Here is a 16,932-nt window from a genome sequence, read left to right as displayed (position 1 = left end):
GCGCTGGACACACGCGCGACCGTAATACATGTAGTAATAATACATCTGGAAGTGAGAATGGAGTAACCTCGTTTGAAATGCTTTGCAAGGTTGTTGAATGTAGCCTAAGCTAAGCAGGCCTGCACATATTACAGAAATTGAGTTTTATAACAATTACACAAAATTAAATTAATGAATTGTTTTAATTCAATTACATACTGTAGCTACTTAATGTAAGTAAACAATTAATTTATATAACGTAGATATATTATATAATAATAAAAAAACGAACAACTTAAAAAAAAGAATGTGTTTGTTGCATAAAGTGGTGTTATATGCAAATGAAAAGTAGGCCTACATAAAAATGAAACAGGTAACATACATTCTGTGTTATTTTAGTGAGTTGCCCTTTGGCAATTGTAGCATTTATTTACCTTGACATTTTTTTAAATACATTTTGAAGAAGGGCCGTTTCATCAGGAAGTATTTGGAAATGTTGTTTTGTAATATTTTACTGTTACATTGTTTTTCTATTAAAAAGCTATTCGTTTTTATTTATTATTTGACTGTTTGAATGTATATATATATATTCAGTATGTTACTTCATAGGCTATTTACTCACTCCAACCATGCTTATTTTAGAAAACTAAAACCATAAAAACATGGTTGTACTTGAAATGAAAATAAACGTCAACTGAAATAAAATATATCTAAAAAATAACTTATTTCAGCTAGATGCACTAAAATATCTAAAATAAAAATAATTAAAGAAATGCTGATACAGTTCCCATATTTACTAACTGTGTGTGTGTGTGTGTGTGTGTGTGTGTGTGTGTGTGTGTGTGTGTGTGTGTGTGTGTGTGTGTGTGTGTGTGTGTGTGTGTGTGTGTGTGTGTGCACATATATTATACAAACACAATTTTTTATGTGTTTACATAGAGAGAGAGCTTTTTCTGAATGTGTGTATGTGTATATATATATATATATATATATATATATATATATATATATATATATATATATATATATATATATATATATATATATATATATAGAAGTACTTTCAAGTATTACCGATGATACTACGTTGGACATATGCTTTATTTATTTATACATACATACTTTGTTTTTTTTATTTTCAAAGTCCCATTTTCAAAGTTACTCCTCGGGCTTTAATTGAACTGTAATAATCAGCTGTAAAAACACTGACTTGTCAAAGTGAGTTTCATTACCATTTTCCTTTGCATAGCAGAGAGGAAAACAAAATGGTGTTATCTGGGAAACCGTGGCTCAGCAATCAACATTTTACAACCCAGAATCACAATGTCAGAGACTCTATTAACCCCCTGATCTCCCTCCGAGCAAGCGTCTCACACTGCAGTAAACACACAGCTTTTAACATGAACCGGACAATGCAAGTGCTGCAGAAGAGAAAATGACTAAAGGTGCTAAAAGGTCAGTTTCTTCACTCTGCTTTTCCCTGACGCTTTAAAGTCCCAAACTTCCACATGTATAATGAAGTATTCCATAATTGTTCCCCTATGAACCTCTGAGGCAAAGCGAATTTAATAATTACCATGCTCCCTGTCTCCCTCGGGTTCTCACTGCGTACTTAGCAACAAGAGCCTGGGAATATATATATTAATCACAGCAAACAGTGTAGAGGTGCACAGCAGTGACTCCTGCGCTTTCAGGATATTATCCACAGAAACTCATGTGATGTCACATTCATGCTTGAGTAGGTAATGTGAAGCATCTGTCAGGCATGATGTGGTGTTGATGCCTTCTATATGCTTTATAAAGGTCAGCTGTCTGACTATTGATCACTTGTTCAATACTGAGTTTCAGTGGAATAATCAATACGACCCTGAGGTGATGTCAGTGGTGTCATGACAGTCAACGTCAGTTTTAACAGTAGCTAAAACATGTCATTTGATGTAATGCTATTGATAAACGTTAAAGCAACCCTTCTTGAACATGTATGGCCCTGTTCAACTGCTATCCACAGCTATCCAAACACACATAGCCCTCACTGCGGTAAAGCAACTTCCCTGTGTGTGTGTGTGTATGTGTGTGTGTGTGTGTGTGTGTGTGTGTGTGTGTGTGTGTGTGTGTGTGTGTGTGTGTGTGTGTGTGTGTGTGTGTGTGTGTGTGTGTGTGTGTGTGTGTGTGTGTGTGTGTGTGTGTGTGTGTGAGAGAGAGAGAGAGAGAGAGAGAGAGAGAGAGAGAGAGAGAGAGAGATCTGGGTATTTATATATTTAATTAGAAACCTTATTATGTGACTTTATGTTACTTCATATCGTCTCACTCCAAACCAGGCTTATAGTTGACTGAAACTAAAAGCATAAATCATTTTTGTTACTTGAAAATAAAATAAATGTTAACTGAAATAAAATATATTTAACGAACTTCAACTTGATGCACTAAATTAATCTAATTAAAACTGAAATAAAAAATAATTAAAAAGATGTAGACGTATTAAAAAAAAATTACAATGACAAAAATTGACAAAACACTACAAAAATTACTAGAGCTAACTATTAGTAAAATGAAAACAGAAAATACAACAATAAAACTAATATAACACAATTCAATGTGTAGGCCCTACTTACATTTGAATCCTTTAGCAATATATTCGTATTCTTTACATTTTGTTTACGCTGAGAGTGTTTACAGGTTTGTAAATAATCGGATAAATGTAAAAAGCCCCAAACAAAGGTTTTTTTGTTTGTTTGTTTTTTTCATTGAATTTAGGCTATAGATTCATAGAAATTTGCTGTAGCAATTTGTTAACAAGATGGGCTGAATAATTTTAGCTGTTGACACAGTCTGGCCAGTGGCCAATCCTAGGAGAAGGTATAGAGAAGGTTACACTCATGAATATTAAACAGGATGCGTGTTTGGACATTTACAAAGATACGTCAGCACAAACAAATGAATATTCTTGTCGCAAGCCGCCGCCATAGAACGATAGAGAAGTCTGATTCATTCAGCGAATCGGTTCTCTTTGAAGGATCGATTTAGAGAATCGATTTAACCGAGTCATTGCTGAAAAGTGTTCACAAAAGTCTTGTGCGGCATTTTACGTCCTCATTTATTTATTTTGTAGAAGCTCATGCATTTTATGCTGTTTATAACTATGTTTCCCGTGACATAGCCTACATTCTGCTTTAAACACGACATCTACGTCTTACTCCTTTCCTTCCTTAAATTGATACATTTACATTTTGCTAAATTCGATTACAAATTTTAGAAGCTGTCATTCTTCGACATTCTTAAAAATATCTTCTTTGGAGTTCAACAGAAGAAAGAAACTCATACGGGTTTGGAACAACATGAGGGTGAGTAAATGATGACAACATTTTCATTTTGGGGTAAACTATCCCATTAAATCAAACTTTCTCCATTAGAATGATTCGTTAAAGCTTAGAGAGTCGGTTCACATGAATCATTAATAAGAACCGGTTCAAAACAACGGTTCCACTTCCTCCACGAATCGGACATGATGTTCGCTTGCATCTAGAAAGTGAGGACGACTGAATCTCTTCGTATATATACACAGACTCAATGAAAACTGCCAGGTCTGGTCTATCAGGGCAGGAGAACTGAAGACTGTGCCAATATCTTCTGTTTTCATCCTTCAAACGGAATGTCGGATGATTATTGATGACTTTTGGTGGGGGGAAAAACCTTCGAATCAAGCATACGGTGATTTTCCTGCGTTTTACGGGTGATTTTGTGATTTGATCTGTGCCACACTTTAAATCTTCGAAGGACTGTGTTATGTGGGTATGTTACGGATGAAGGCAGCGCTGCAAGATAAATAAATCCACGTTTTCATCACTGAACATCTGCGAAAATCCCGTTTTGCACGTCTTGTGGTGATTTCACTGGTGAAAATGTCAGGAAATGTACCATTTCTTAGCATAACAGAAGACAGCAGCGGCGTATTGTGAAATGCATTTCCATATTTCGGGAGCGCAACATGTATTTCCTGCGTGAATCCTGATAATGCACAGGAAGAAAAGAAATGCATTATAATAACAGACTGTATCTGGCCACGATACGCACTCCGATCACGATCACGTCTGTTATGTCCATTTAAGCTTTTTTTATTCTCCTTATCACAGGGTGTCATGTCGATCTGGGGCGAAACATCTCGTTCAATGGTCGTATCTCTTCCTTCCTGATGTTCTTCATCCATGCGAGGATTCACCATGGAAACCCACAGTGAGCGCTGGTGGACACCGAGACTGGATCCTGGATTGGGAACAGAGAGTCTCATGGATGTGTAAACGGCTTCCTATTTTTGACGCCAACTTGTGGGGCCTGTCTTTGCAGACATCAGGAAAAACAAAAGGCGTGTAGCTTCTCCAAGTGCCAAAGCGCCAATGCCACGAACATGCATGCAAGATCTAAACATGCGCCATGACAATCAGGTGGCGACTTCGGATCTGATCTCAGGATTGGACGTTACCCGACACGTTTCAAGCGACCCAAGCACAATGTTCTTAGAGCGCCGGTTGCATTAAAACCCAAAAGGAGTACTAGTTTTCATAGCGTTTTTCACAATCCAATGCCCAGAATGCCTCGAAACCGGGCTTTCTCTGAGCCGGAGTATTCTGCGGAGTATTCGGCAGACTGTTCGGTCACCCTGCCCTCTGACCCGGGACAGGCCGTGGGACGCACACACGAGGTGACCGTACGCAGCTCTGGCTGCTGCCTGTGTCTCCCGCGGTTCATGCGTTTAACTTTCACTCCAGACTCTCTGGAGAACCTCTACCAGACGTATTTCCGGCGGCAGCGGCACGAGACCCTGCTGGTGCTGGTGGTGTTCGCGGCCCTGTTCGACTGCTACGTCATCGTGATGTGCACCGTGCTTTACTCCAGCGATAAGCTGGCGTCTGTGGTCGTGGCATCGGTGGGACTGCTTGCAGACGTGCTCTTGTACGTGTTGTGCCGGTTCGGTTTACTCCCCGACCGCGTGACCCGACGCCTGGTGCCCTATGCCTTATGGGTGCTCATAGCGGCCCAGATCTTCTGTTACCTCGGACTGAACTTTGCCCGCTTCCATCAGCCCAGTGATACTGTAGGCTGGCAGGCTTTCTTTAGCTTCTCCTTCTTTTTGACACTGCCGCTGAGACTGACTCCTATAGTTCTGATCACGTCTGTGTCCTGTGGCGTACACACACTGGTCCTCGGTGTCACCATTGCCCAGCAGCAGCAAGAGGACATTCAGGGGGCGGCTCTCGGAAGACAGGTGAGAAAAATGATGGAGAGGAGGAGCGAGAGATGGCAGGAGTCTTGAGAGACACTCTTAAAATTAAAGGTTCTTTATTGGAATCGATGGTTCCGTGAAGAACCTTTAACATCCATGGAATCTTTCCATTCCACAAAAGATTCTTTAAAAATAAAGGGTACAAAAGGAGGTTTTCACAGTGATGCCATAGGAGAACCATTTTTGGTTCCTCAACCTTTGAGTCAACAGTCCAATTTAAAGAACCATTTAAAAAAAAAATCCTAAAAAGTCTCTAAAAAACCTTTTCCACTACACTTAATACAGTTTCGACACCCAATATACTTTTTTTTTTTGGGGATTAATGGTTCCGCAAAGAACCTTTAACATCCATGGAATCTTTCCATTCCACGAAAAGACTCTTAATACTCTCTTAAAAAGGATGTTTTTTACAGGGATGCTATAGAAGAACCTTTTTTGGTTCCCAAAAAACCTTTGAGAGTCAACAGTACAATTTAAAGATCCATTTTTTTAAAGTGTGAAGTCCACAAAGTCTCTAAAAAACATTTTTCCACTATACTTAATAAAGTTTCAACACCATCTGTGGAATTTTTGTTTTTAAGAAATATTCGCTAAAAGTTTATTTGTGGGCGCCACAATTGTTCTTCTACACTGTGAAAAATAAATTCTCTTGGGATCAGTGTACCTTTCAGTGAACAGAACCATTTTTTTTCTTAATGTGAAGTCCACAAAGATTCTAAATAACCTTTTTCCACTACACTAAATCAAGTTTACTGGCATTGCTACCTTTAACATCTATGGAATTCTTTTCCTTTTAAGAAATATACACTGAAAGGTTCTTTGTGGGACCTGAAATTTTTCTTCTACACTGTAAAAAATAAATTTTCTTGGGATCAATTGTTCCATGAAGAACCTTTAACATCCATGAATATTTTCATTCCACAAAATGTTCTTTATATTGGAAAAAAGGGACACTTTATTTTAAGGTGATGTAGTTACACGTTACTACATGTACTTACTTACTACATGTAAGAACAGTAAATTAAGCATAATTACAAGTAACTAACCCTAACCATAACTCTATAGTAAGTACATGTTGTTAATTAATATTACTCAGTACTTTTTTGAGTAAGTACAATGTAACTACTGTACATCACCTTAAAATAAAGTGTAACCAAAAAAAGTTCTTTTGATTTTTTAAATGTTCTTCACACTAAGAAAAACATGCTGAAACATGCGTTCACTGAAAGATACTTTGAGAAAACCAAAATGGTTTTTCTATGGCATCACTGTGAAAACGCCCTTCGGGAACCTTTATTTATAAGAGTGTAAATGAAGCACAGCTTCTTCTGAGGATTCTGATCAAAGTCTGATTCATCTGGTGTTAAAACCTGAGAACGTCAAAGACTCAGTGTCAGTGACAACAATGTTTATCAAACACATGCATTTTAGTGTAAAAAACAAAAAAAACAATATATATATATAACTGGTACTTACTGTGTAACAAACATTTTCTCTGAGTTACAAATCCACCTGCCAATGTTTGTTTAAAGACGTGCTAGTTCATTGATAGGATAAGGTCCCATAATGTTAATTAACATTAAGTAAAAAATTGCAATTCATTGTTTATAGCATTTATTCATCTTTGTTAATGTCGAATGACAAATACAACTTCTCTTTATAGTTTCTGTTAGCTTAGGTCCACTAAATAATATTAACAATTAACTTATGGTTTTAATAATGTATTAGTAAATGTTGAAATTAACATTAACTAAAATGATCAAATTCATTATTAGTTCATGTTAACTAATGTAGTCAATAATGTTAACAAATGGAACCTTATTGTAAAGTGTTACAGATATTAAAACAGATTTGATCAAATTTAGGATTTAATGCATAATTCTAATTTCTATATAGAATTTTAGAATTATTTAAGAAATGGTTCCTACATTACAATTTTAAATGTTACGTTCTGTTTACTAAAATAGATTGTTTAGATGATACGTGTAGAAACATCTTCAGGCAGACTGAATTAAATATTCAGAATTGTATTGAATTCAATTTTTACTTTATAAATCATCGGATCTCACATGCAAAAATCCCCATATAGTAGCTACCATACACTCTTAAAGAAAAGGTTCTTTATTGACATTGATGGTTCCATGAAAAACCTTTAACATCCATGGAAACGTCCCATTCCTCAAAAGATTCTTTATAGTAGAAAATGATTGTTTAGAATTTAGATTATTAAAATGTTCGTCACAATGAGAAAAACCTGGTTCTTTTAAGAACTGATCATTGAAAGGCTCTTTAGGGAACCAAAAATGGGTTTTCTATGGCTGTGAAAACGCCTTTTACTTTTATCTTTTAACCAGCGACCTAGAGATTAAGTAGATATATATATACATTTAGATAAGTTTAGTTAGCTGAAGAAAAATACTGGACTTCTTTTCATTGTTATATATTATTTAAATTGTAAAGCATTTAAACATCATGGAATCATGAACATAATGATATTACAAAGCCAAAAAATCTGGTCTCCAATTTTTGATGCAATATAGTCATAGAATTTAGATTTTTTTGGATGAAATATGACATTCATCAGATTCAGGTGATGCATCATAAATATATTTGTGAGTGTTATACTTGATATGTGCTTCTGCATGTACGAGCGTGGTGTCATGCTGTCAGTCTGTGGCACTGCAGTCGTAAGATGGTAGAAGGGCCAGAAGGGCCGGCAGGTGTCCAGCCGAGATGCTGAGCTCTTCTTACTCAGCAAGACTGCGGCCCCGAGAGGCGTAACACAGAAACCAGTTTATTAGAATAAATTACAGAGCAAAAACATGAAGATCAACGCTTCATAGTGGCATTATTGTGCAGTGCAGGTCCTTCTGTAATAGAGGGAATCTCACAAAATGTCTGGGTCATTTCACCCTAAAATCAAAAGTAAAAAATAATGCATATTTTGGGACATTGTGTGTGTGTGTGTGTGTGTGTGTGTGTGTGTGTGTGTGTGTGTGTGTGTGTGTGTGTGTGTGTGTGTGTGTGTGTGTGTGTGTGTGTGTGTGTGTGTGTGTTTTTTTTGGGCAAATTCTTATTACTGGAAGATGAAATAAAAGATATTGTTATTTTACATTTAAAAATATATACATCATGGTAGTTTTTAATGAGTTAAAAAAATAACTGTAATTTACTTAGTTCTTGACAGTAATTTGAATCACTTTATTGTTTTCATGTCAATTATTTATGTTTTCTAAATCATATAAACTGGCAGTCAGTATTTGGAATAATTGTTTTCAACATTGATAATAATCAGAAATGTTTCTTGAGTATCAAATCATCATATTAGAATGATTTCTGAAGGATCATGTGACACCGAAGACTGGAGTAATGATGATCACAGGAATAAATTACATTTAAAATGTATTACAATAGAAAACAGTTCAAATATCTTCAGACTTGGTGGACATAAAAGACTTATTTTAAAAACACAAAATAAACATAATTATTCCAAACTTTAGGCCATATACATAAATGTATATCTTATATAATACAGCTTAGACTCTTAAGTCAAGAGGGGTTGTGTAAGAACACTGGTTGCGTGTCATGATTGTGCTGTTCTGTCTTGCAGCTGCTGGCCAACATTGTGATCTACTTATGTGCCATCACAGTGGGCGTCATGTCGTATTACATGGCCGACCGCAAACACCGCAAGGCCTTTCTCGAGGCCCGGCAGTCGCTGGAGGTGAAGCTCAACCTGGAGGAGCAAAGTCAGCAGCAGGTGAGAGAAACAACACAAAACCAAGAGGAGCGTGGGAATGTTCTTATGCTGAGCAATCGGTTCCTTCGCTGGAGATGCTCATCTGATGAGCTAAGCAGCATTTCTTGTTTTGCTTATCTGGAACAGCACAAATTCAGTTTTATTTCAATTAATCATGCAGCCCTATTCCTGGTCATATGATTCAGTCTCGTCAGCAAAAGTTCGGAGATATTCTCACAGGATAAAGGTATTATATCTATAGTGTAGCGGTGTATGAAGGTTCTTCAAACCAAGCCGCATTTTGTTGGTCAATGCAGCGAATTTACATGAGAAACTTGAACCTGTTACAGAGTCGTATCACGTCGATGCCTCGGGGTGGACTGGAGTCAAAGCAAGGCCACTCGTTGTGATCAGTTGTGAAATATGTTTGGGACTGAAATCCCCTTCTGTGAGTGGACATGTTAACGGGCCATCTGGTGTATCAGTTCCTGGTCAAGGAACATATTTGACTAATACCTTTTAATATTTTTTTGTGTGCGTTTTTCCACCCTCAAGTTTCATCTGCATTTCCTTTAGCCTTGAACGTATATGTAGGTTTGCCGCTATTTTTGAAGCAATCAAAATGTTAGTCCATGTCTGTTACATTGTTTAAATTTAAGCAATTCCAATTCTGCCTATGGATTACAATACTTATCCATTCCCAGTTTGTAAAAAATTAAGTCAAACTAACATTTAGATATTGAACATATTTATTCTGTCTTTTTGTTGGTCAATGCAGTGAATTTGCATGACAAACTTGAACCTGTTGTGAAATCTGCATGGGGAAATCTTTCGCGCTTCGTGATTGCGCGGATTGCTATTGATATTACTCGATTTTGACTGTTATGATTCACCAAACAATGATAATAAATTTGTGAACGGACTTTTATTGTACTCAAGGAAAACATTTTTTAATCGTATTTTCGTATATAAAAAGGTAATAACTTGATTTTGTTGATCACCTGGTTTGTTTTCCTGTGATGTCATGCTATGTAGCCCCGCCCACAGTGAAATCTCATTGACCTAAAATCCCATCCTAAAAAACAGTATATTAATTAATGCTGCCTTCACATGCTATCGGAAATTATCGTAAATACAAGTTTCCTAGTTAAAAGTTGGACTAACGCCCTCTCAAGTCGTATTTAACACTGGAAGTTTGAGGATAATTTTGATACCGAAGTTCCCGAGATGGACGGCCCACAAACTTTAAACATGGCGGAGGGAAGAACGATTGTGACTGTGACTGCTTTTTCCCCCAGTTTTTTCCGCAACCGATACATCGCCTTGTCTTGTTGTTAAAGTAGTGCATATTTACATATGAACAATCATTTGAAGCGTATTGTATGTATTATACACAGCATTAGCCTGTATTTGACCGAAATTACAGAATTGTGACCAAGCTGAGTATAGATACTGAGGTCGATGCCAAATATTCGATAATTATCATTTTGGCTTTAATAAGATTTTTCCAATTAATTGGCAAGAATTGTCCCAACGCTATCTCACAACCAATTCGTACGATTTTGTACGAGTGATAAAAAAGTTGCGAATTCGTATGAATTCGTACGACCTCACTCGTGCGAATTTGTATGATTTGTCTAAACCCACGTGATGAGTAGGTTTAGGTCCGGGGTCAGGGGTAGGTCATTCGTACAAATTCATACGAATTAGCAACTTTTTGGGCAACTTGTAAAATATGTACGATTTAGCAAAACTTGTACTAATTCGTACGAATTGCCGTGAGATCGGGCTGGGTGTCCTCCATTGTTTTCTATTCTTTCTGACAACGAAGCACTTGAATGCGACGAGTGCGTAATCACGACTTCAGAAGTGGGAAGTATGAAATTTCCGATTGCACGTGAAGGCAGCATAAGCATCTGATATGTTCTGATTGGAAGCAACTGTGTATTGTCATACTGGATTTTTAGTTTTTGTGTGGGCAGAAAATTGCTTCATGTATGTGTGTACAGATTCAGCAGTCAGTTCATCACTTACAGAGCAAACACTTCCTATTAGCAGAAAGTTGAGAAGGAAAATAGGTGCGTATATATGTGTGAGAGAGAGAGAGAGAGAGAGAGTGCAAAACAGGCCGATAAGAAGCATATGAGGAGAAACTCCTTGAATACTAATGGAGAAGCAGGAGCTGCTGGGATACGGGGTCTGCAAGCCAATCAAGGAGCATCCGGCTACAGCGGGTTACCATGGCGACCAACCTCCTGAGACAATGTCAGCTGTAATCACACTAGCGACTCCCTCCTCTTGATCCCTTCCAACCTTTATCTTCTTTTATTGTCACACTCTCGGGTGATTATACTGACCTGATATGTTGTCAGCTGCCTCCTCTATTCATGTGTGTGTGTGTGTGTGTGTAGGAGTGGTAGAATGTGTTAGAGGAGAGCGGCAGTGTGTGGGTGGGTGTGTGTGTGTGTGTGTGTGTGCGCTAAAGGGCTCTGCGTTGTCCTGCTTGTCGTGTCAGAGTCGTATCACGTCGATGCCTCGGGGTGGACTGGAGTCAAAGCAAGGCCACTCGTTGTGATCAGTTGTGAAATATGTTTGGGACTGAAATCCCCTTCTGTGAGTGGACATGTTAACAGGTTGCCATCTGGTGTATCAGTTCCTGGTCAAGGAACATATTTAACCAATACATTTTCTTATTTTTTTGTGTGCGTTTTTCCACCCTCAAGTTTCATCTGCATTTCCTTACCATTCTTACATGGTAAAAAAAAGAAGAATGTATTTATTCTGTCTTTTTGCCTAAAGAACAGCTAACTAATAAACTAGACTGACTAATATAAATTTCAAACATTATTAAAGACAAGTATATGGTCAGTCATATAATAGGAACAATAAGCAAATTAGAAATAGCACAAATAAATACAAATCATTTGTGAAATCAAATTTAAAAGAACACTTCTTAGTATGGAAGTTTGTTTTCACCACAGAATAAACCAATTTAAAGGTGCAATGCGTCATGTTTGGCAAAAAAATCAATTCATACTCCACATTCCATACCAGATGGGGGCAGTCTACCTCCAGAAAGTGAATTGATCTACTCTAGAGTAACAAACGAGAAACGGCATAGTATCTATGCTCCGCCCCTACCTTCACGACGACCCTAGAGCCATAGCCGAACTACTTTAGTTTAAAATTATGAAGTATTCTTAGCTGCACATATACAAGTGAAACTAGGGACAACATCTATTTAGAGTGTTACGTATGCTGCCCGCCTGATGCTAATTTAGCAGCATATATCAAGTTTGATTTTCATTAGCAATACCTCTTCTAGCTAAGCTATCATTAGTCAACAAAAACATTCGGTCTCATTCCACCTTGCAATGTTTTCCGTTACGTTTCGTGCGTCCATATCTGGGTTCTTTATCATCGAAGACATTTCAAGCTTCTTAGCTAATGTTACATTTTATCATCAGCTTGGTAGAGACGGGCTCTGGTAGGTAACAGGTGAAAACCGGATCGGATCTGTGGGTAGACTTTTATCGAACAGCCTTCGATACATTTCTATGTTATAACTTCCCGAAAAAACTAAACAAACATATAAAACAAACTTCTAGCGAAATACTAAAAGCATCTTACTTACCAATCCAAAAGAAATGTTGCAAGTTCGGAGTCGAACCTCATTTCTTTTCCTGTCCATTAGTTGTCTCCAGCGATGGAAAGCAGTGCCAATGTTTATTCTGGTTCTGCTCCTTTTTTTATCCGATTTTATTTGTGATTCCGAGCGCGGTTTATTCCCTGCAGCGGGTGGTTGTGGTGGTAGTAAGGGTCTCTTGCCAAGGGCTTCAGCCATTCTTCCGCTCTCTTCCCTGAACTGAAATGTAGTAGTGGGCTGTACTTTCCACACGACTGACATCAGGTTTAAGTCGCCCACAAGCCGTGCGAGTTATTCGTGTATTGCAGTTTGGCTGGTGGTTATGTTGCCCGCATACGGCCTCCCATGGCCGAAACTGGTATTATGACACCTGTCGGGCCGGGGCTAGTAATTTAGCATGCTAATTCAGGTTGATATCTCAGCAGCACTATACATTTTCATTTTTTTAATGACATCATCGCCCTTATTTCTTCTCATTCTTTTGATGCGTGTAGCTCATTTTTTGGATATTTTTACCTCAATTCTTACACATGGCACCTTTAAAAGATAATCATGAGTTTTTATCTCACAATTCGGATTTTTTTTCTCAGAATTGCGAGCAATAAAGTCAGAATTGTTAGATAAAAAGTCATAATGACCTTTTTTTTTATTGTGACGGAAACAAGCTTCCATAGCTTAGTTTTCTTTTCATAAGTAAAATCCAGATGAATCCTTATTAAAGTTACTTGGTTATTCAGTCAAGATCAGTTAGTGATCTTCTTTTTCGTTTCTCTTGCTGTCACTTTAAGATCAAATGCACTGATCCAATATACTGACACATGCGTTTTCTTTCTCAACTGTTTACATTCACTTAAAACATAACTGAATGTGTACAGAAGGATATTTTGACATCTTTTTGTGTGTATTTGTCCATTCAAGTGCAAGAAGATGCGAAAGAGAACTAAATTCAAGATTCAGGCACTAAATGAGAGGTTGCTTTTTGTGTCCAGCACAGAAAACAGCAAATGCAGAATTTAAAATCACATTAAAATGCAAACACAGGTATCGATAAGTGGAATCGAAATTTAAATTTTATAAAAAGTATCCGATTCCTGACCTTAAGTATCTTATTCCAGAATTGGAACCACTTTTAGATTCCCGACCCTAGTCTGTTAGTTATGAGTTCATTAGTAAGTGAACTACTAAAAGTTGACTAAACTTCTGTCAGGACCACTATCGTCGAATACGATTGACAGTTAGCATAGAGTTAGGATTGGCGGTATAGTTCTGTTCTGGGCAAGAACTCCCTGCGCATTCATGCAGTCTAGCATGGATAAGAGCAGGGAGAGCAGCAATAACCCTTACGGTGCGTGTCAACTACAGTGGCAAAATTCAGCTCAGTGCTGCTGGTAACGCTATAACGTCTCCCCTTTGGGGTGTGTCTGTTGCGAGTGTGTTTAATCTATGTGTTTTTCAGCACACACACAGTATAATCATTAGAGATGCACACGATTACATTCGGAAATAGAGCTTTGTTTCCAAATGCCCCAAGCAAAGATATCCTGTCAATTTTACAAACTTTTATAAACCCAGCTAGTATAATCACAATGAACACATCCAAAATGAAATATTTATCATATAACAACTGCAAAGCAACTAATTTGTGAACAAAATGATTTACGCATAAATCCAACAATATTTTTAAACTCTCAAGACAGACGTCACATCCCAAACCTCACAGCAGTTGGCTGTCGACCACGTTTTTCGCTTGATATTTGCATAAAGTAGAACAGCCCAACCTTTTGACGCTCTTAACGTTTTCTCCGGTCCGCTGTCAATCCCAAAATGCACTGCGCGAGCGTGAAGCTCGACCTCCATAGGAATGAATTGAAAACGCTCGCTCCGTGCCAGTGGACATGCACCGTTAGGGTAAACGGAACAGAACCAACATGAATGTATTGCAGATATCATTAATTAATTTTAATGTACAGCATTATATAATTAGAGAGTTTTAGTCTGATACAGGGGGAATCAGAATGCCATACTGACTGGGCGAGAGGAGGAGCTGGGCTTGCTATGCCATTCCCCTCCTATGCACTGGATACGTGCGCCATTCTTGCTCCAGTTGAGTTCTCCTTTAGCCAAACCCTGTTGAGTTCCTCCACACCCCTTCGGCATTGGACGTGGTGGAGCGTCCGATGCTAGGCCTACCACTCATATGCACTGGTGGAACTTGTGCTAGGCTGGGTCCATATGTTGTGATCCCTACAGCGATTCCATATGTGTATTCTTCCATGGTGCGGCTCCCTGCGGCGAGCCCGTGTCTTTCCCTTGGCAGAGCTTGCTCTGATGCCGCTGGCTGGTTGAGTCTCCCCCCTGTTATAGGCTGGAGCCACCTCAGTGACATTCCATATGTTGTACTGCCCGGTAACGCCCAGTCCATATGTGTATCTCCACGTTACCTCCTTGCAGGCTGGATGTGGCTTCCGTAGCGTCCCTCCTTCCATCGAAAGGGCACGCTTTTCCCAGTGTTATCCAAGTCTGAGTGGGTCTTGCGAAACAGCAGTGACTTCCCTGGCCTAAGCCCTGTCCCATCTCCACCTCAATAATGCGGGGGGATCAGGAGGCATTTGTCTAGGCACTGGAAGGTGTCAGCACTAGTGGCGTTTTAAATGGGATCCCAATCAGTCGACAGGTCGACTATGTCGAACATGAGCGACTGAAAGGGAGCGTCTCAGTTACGTGTGTAACCCTCTTTCCCTGAAGGAGGGAACGGAGACGTAGTCACGTCGCCACTATTGCTGGACCACTGCTGACTCCGGGCTCCGCTCGGCTCCTCAGCGAAAAAAAACTGGTGCGTGCATCTACTTCTGTATTTATACAGAGTGGGGCAGAGCGTGAGATGCAAAGCTCGCATGCAAATGTGCAGTGGCTCGCCAATGTGCATTGTGCATTACTCCAGCCTACAGTGTCACATGATCCTTAAGAAATTATTCTAAAATGCCATTTCGAAGGAACTCTATTCTGACACAGCATATCGTTCCCTTCTCAGGGAACCGGAGTTACATATGTAACCCTAATATGATCTTACAGGGCCTGGGACAATGTACCTGGCCCAAACTGTCTTTTAAGAATAATTGTTTTTTTTAAAGAAAGAAAATTGCAGAATGAGTATTTAGCAAACAAACATGCAAAGGTAGTTTATGTGCAGAACTTGTGTGTATCCAGTCTGCAGATGCGCATGTACAGTAACAAATGCACAAGACAGTTATGTTCGTATAATCAGTGTATGTTCTTCCTCATACAGGAGCGTCTCCTGCTGTCCATCTTGCCCAAGCACATTGCAGACGAGATGCTTCAGGACATGAAGAAAGAAGCCAGTCAGAAAGAGATGCAGCAGTTCAACACGATGTACATGTATCGGCATGAGAATGTCAGGTGAGTTTGTTGCAGCTTTTCAGTAAATGGGGGCAAAGCTTGATGCAGATTGTTTCTAAAAGGAGCCTTTTACTGTATTTTTGTTGCAGTATTCTGTTCGCAGACATCGTGGGCTTCACACAGCTGTCCTCATCCTGTAGTGCACAGGAATTGGTTAAGTTGCTTAACGAATTGTTTGCCCGTTTCGACAAGCTAGCAGCTGTGAGTTACTGTTATCTGTATGCATGCTTTTTTCAATATACGTTTAGTAAAGTTTACAAGATTAAATAATTTTGGTGTTCACAGATTTTAAACTATTCATATAGAGTGCAACAGTAGAGTTTAAAGTAAAAAATCACATTAATTTTCTCCATAGAGAACCTGATTTTATGGCTTCTGTAGATGCCAGAAGACATAAAACATAATGAATGACATAGTCTAGTCAAGTTTGGGGTTTGTAAGATTTTTTTTAATTAATACTTTTATTCAGCAAGGACACATTAAATTGATCAAAAGGCATTTATAATATAACAAGATTTATATTGGAGACCACTGTTGTGAAGCAGATGGGGCTGAGGACCACAGTGGCTCTAGAAGGAAAGAGAGAAAAAGCCAGGAGAGTTCAGATAAGATCACAGAAACCGATAGCACAGAGAGTTCAGGGATGGCTTAAACGGCCGTGACAAGGGACACAGAGTCCAAAAGCGACCTCCATGGCCGTAACTGGGCGGACAGATGTTCATAGATGTTCATAGACAGCCTCTGTAGCCGTGACAGGGCAGGCAAAGGGTTCAGGAGGAGACGCAGCCGCCCGGGAAGAGCTGTAGTGGTCGCCGATGCCTTGGAAGGAATAGGGGAACTGTTGCGTCCCAAACACAAAAGATGGCAGCTGCC

The 16,932-nt window shown here is 38.8% G+C and overlaps 1 protein-coding gene across 3 annotated transcripts in view; it reads left to right on the top strand.

The window, feature by feature from the left end:
• Positions 1-2,770: 2,770 nt before the first annotated feature.
• Positions 2,771-16,932, top strand: part of adcy3a (adenylate cyclase 3a) — a 42,199-nt gene continuing 28,037 nt past the window's right edge. For 2 of the 3 annotated variants that reach the window (XM_077206108.1, XM_077206098.1), the window contains exons 1-4: positions 2,771-5,239; positions 8,868-9,017; positions 15,929-16,059; positions 16,149-16,260. In XM_077206108.1, the coding sequence (XP_077062223.1) occupies positions 4,556-5,239; positions 8,868-9,017; positions 15,929-16,059; positions 16,149-16,260 (1,077 nt within the window). In that variant the 5' untranslated portion in view covers positions 2,771-4,555. The remainder of the gene's footprint in view (positions 5,240-8,867; positions 9,018-15,928; positions 16,060-16,148; positions 16,261-16,932) is intronic. The other variant, XM_077206118.1, reaches the window with a different exon arrangement.

This window comes from Siphateles boraxobius, unplaced genomic scaffold (assembly GCF_051911475.1).
Source record: "Siphateles boraxobius isolate OS27281-9 unplaced genomic scaffold, OSU_SipBor_1 12, whole genome shotgun sequence".
NCBI lineage: Eukaryota > Metazoa > Chordata > Actinopteri > Cypriniformes > Leuciscidae > Siphateles > Siphateles boraxobius.
Note: the sequence above shows the minus strand (reverse complement) of the source record. Positions and strands in the feature narration are given on the sequence as shown.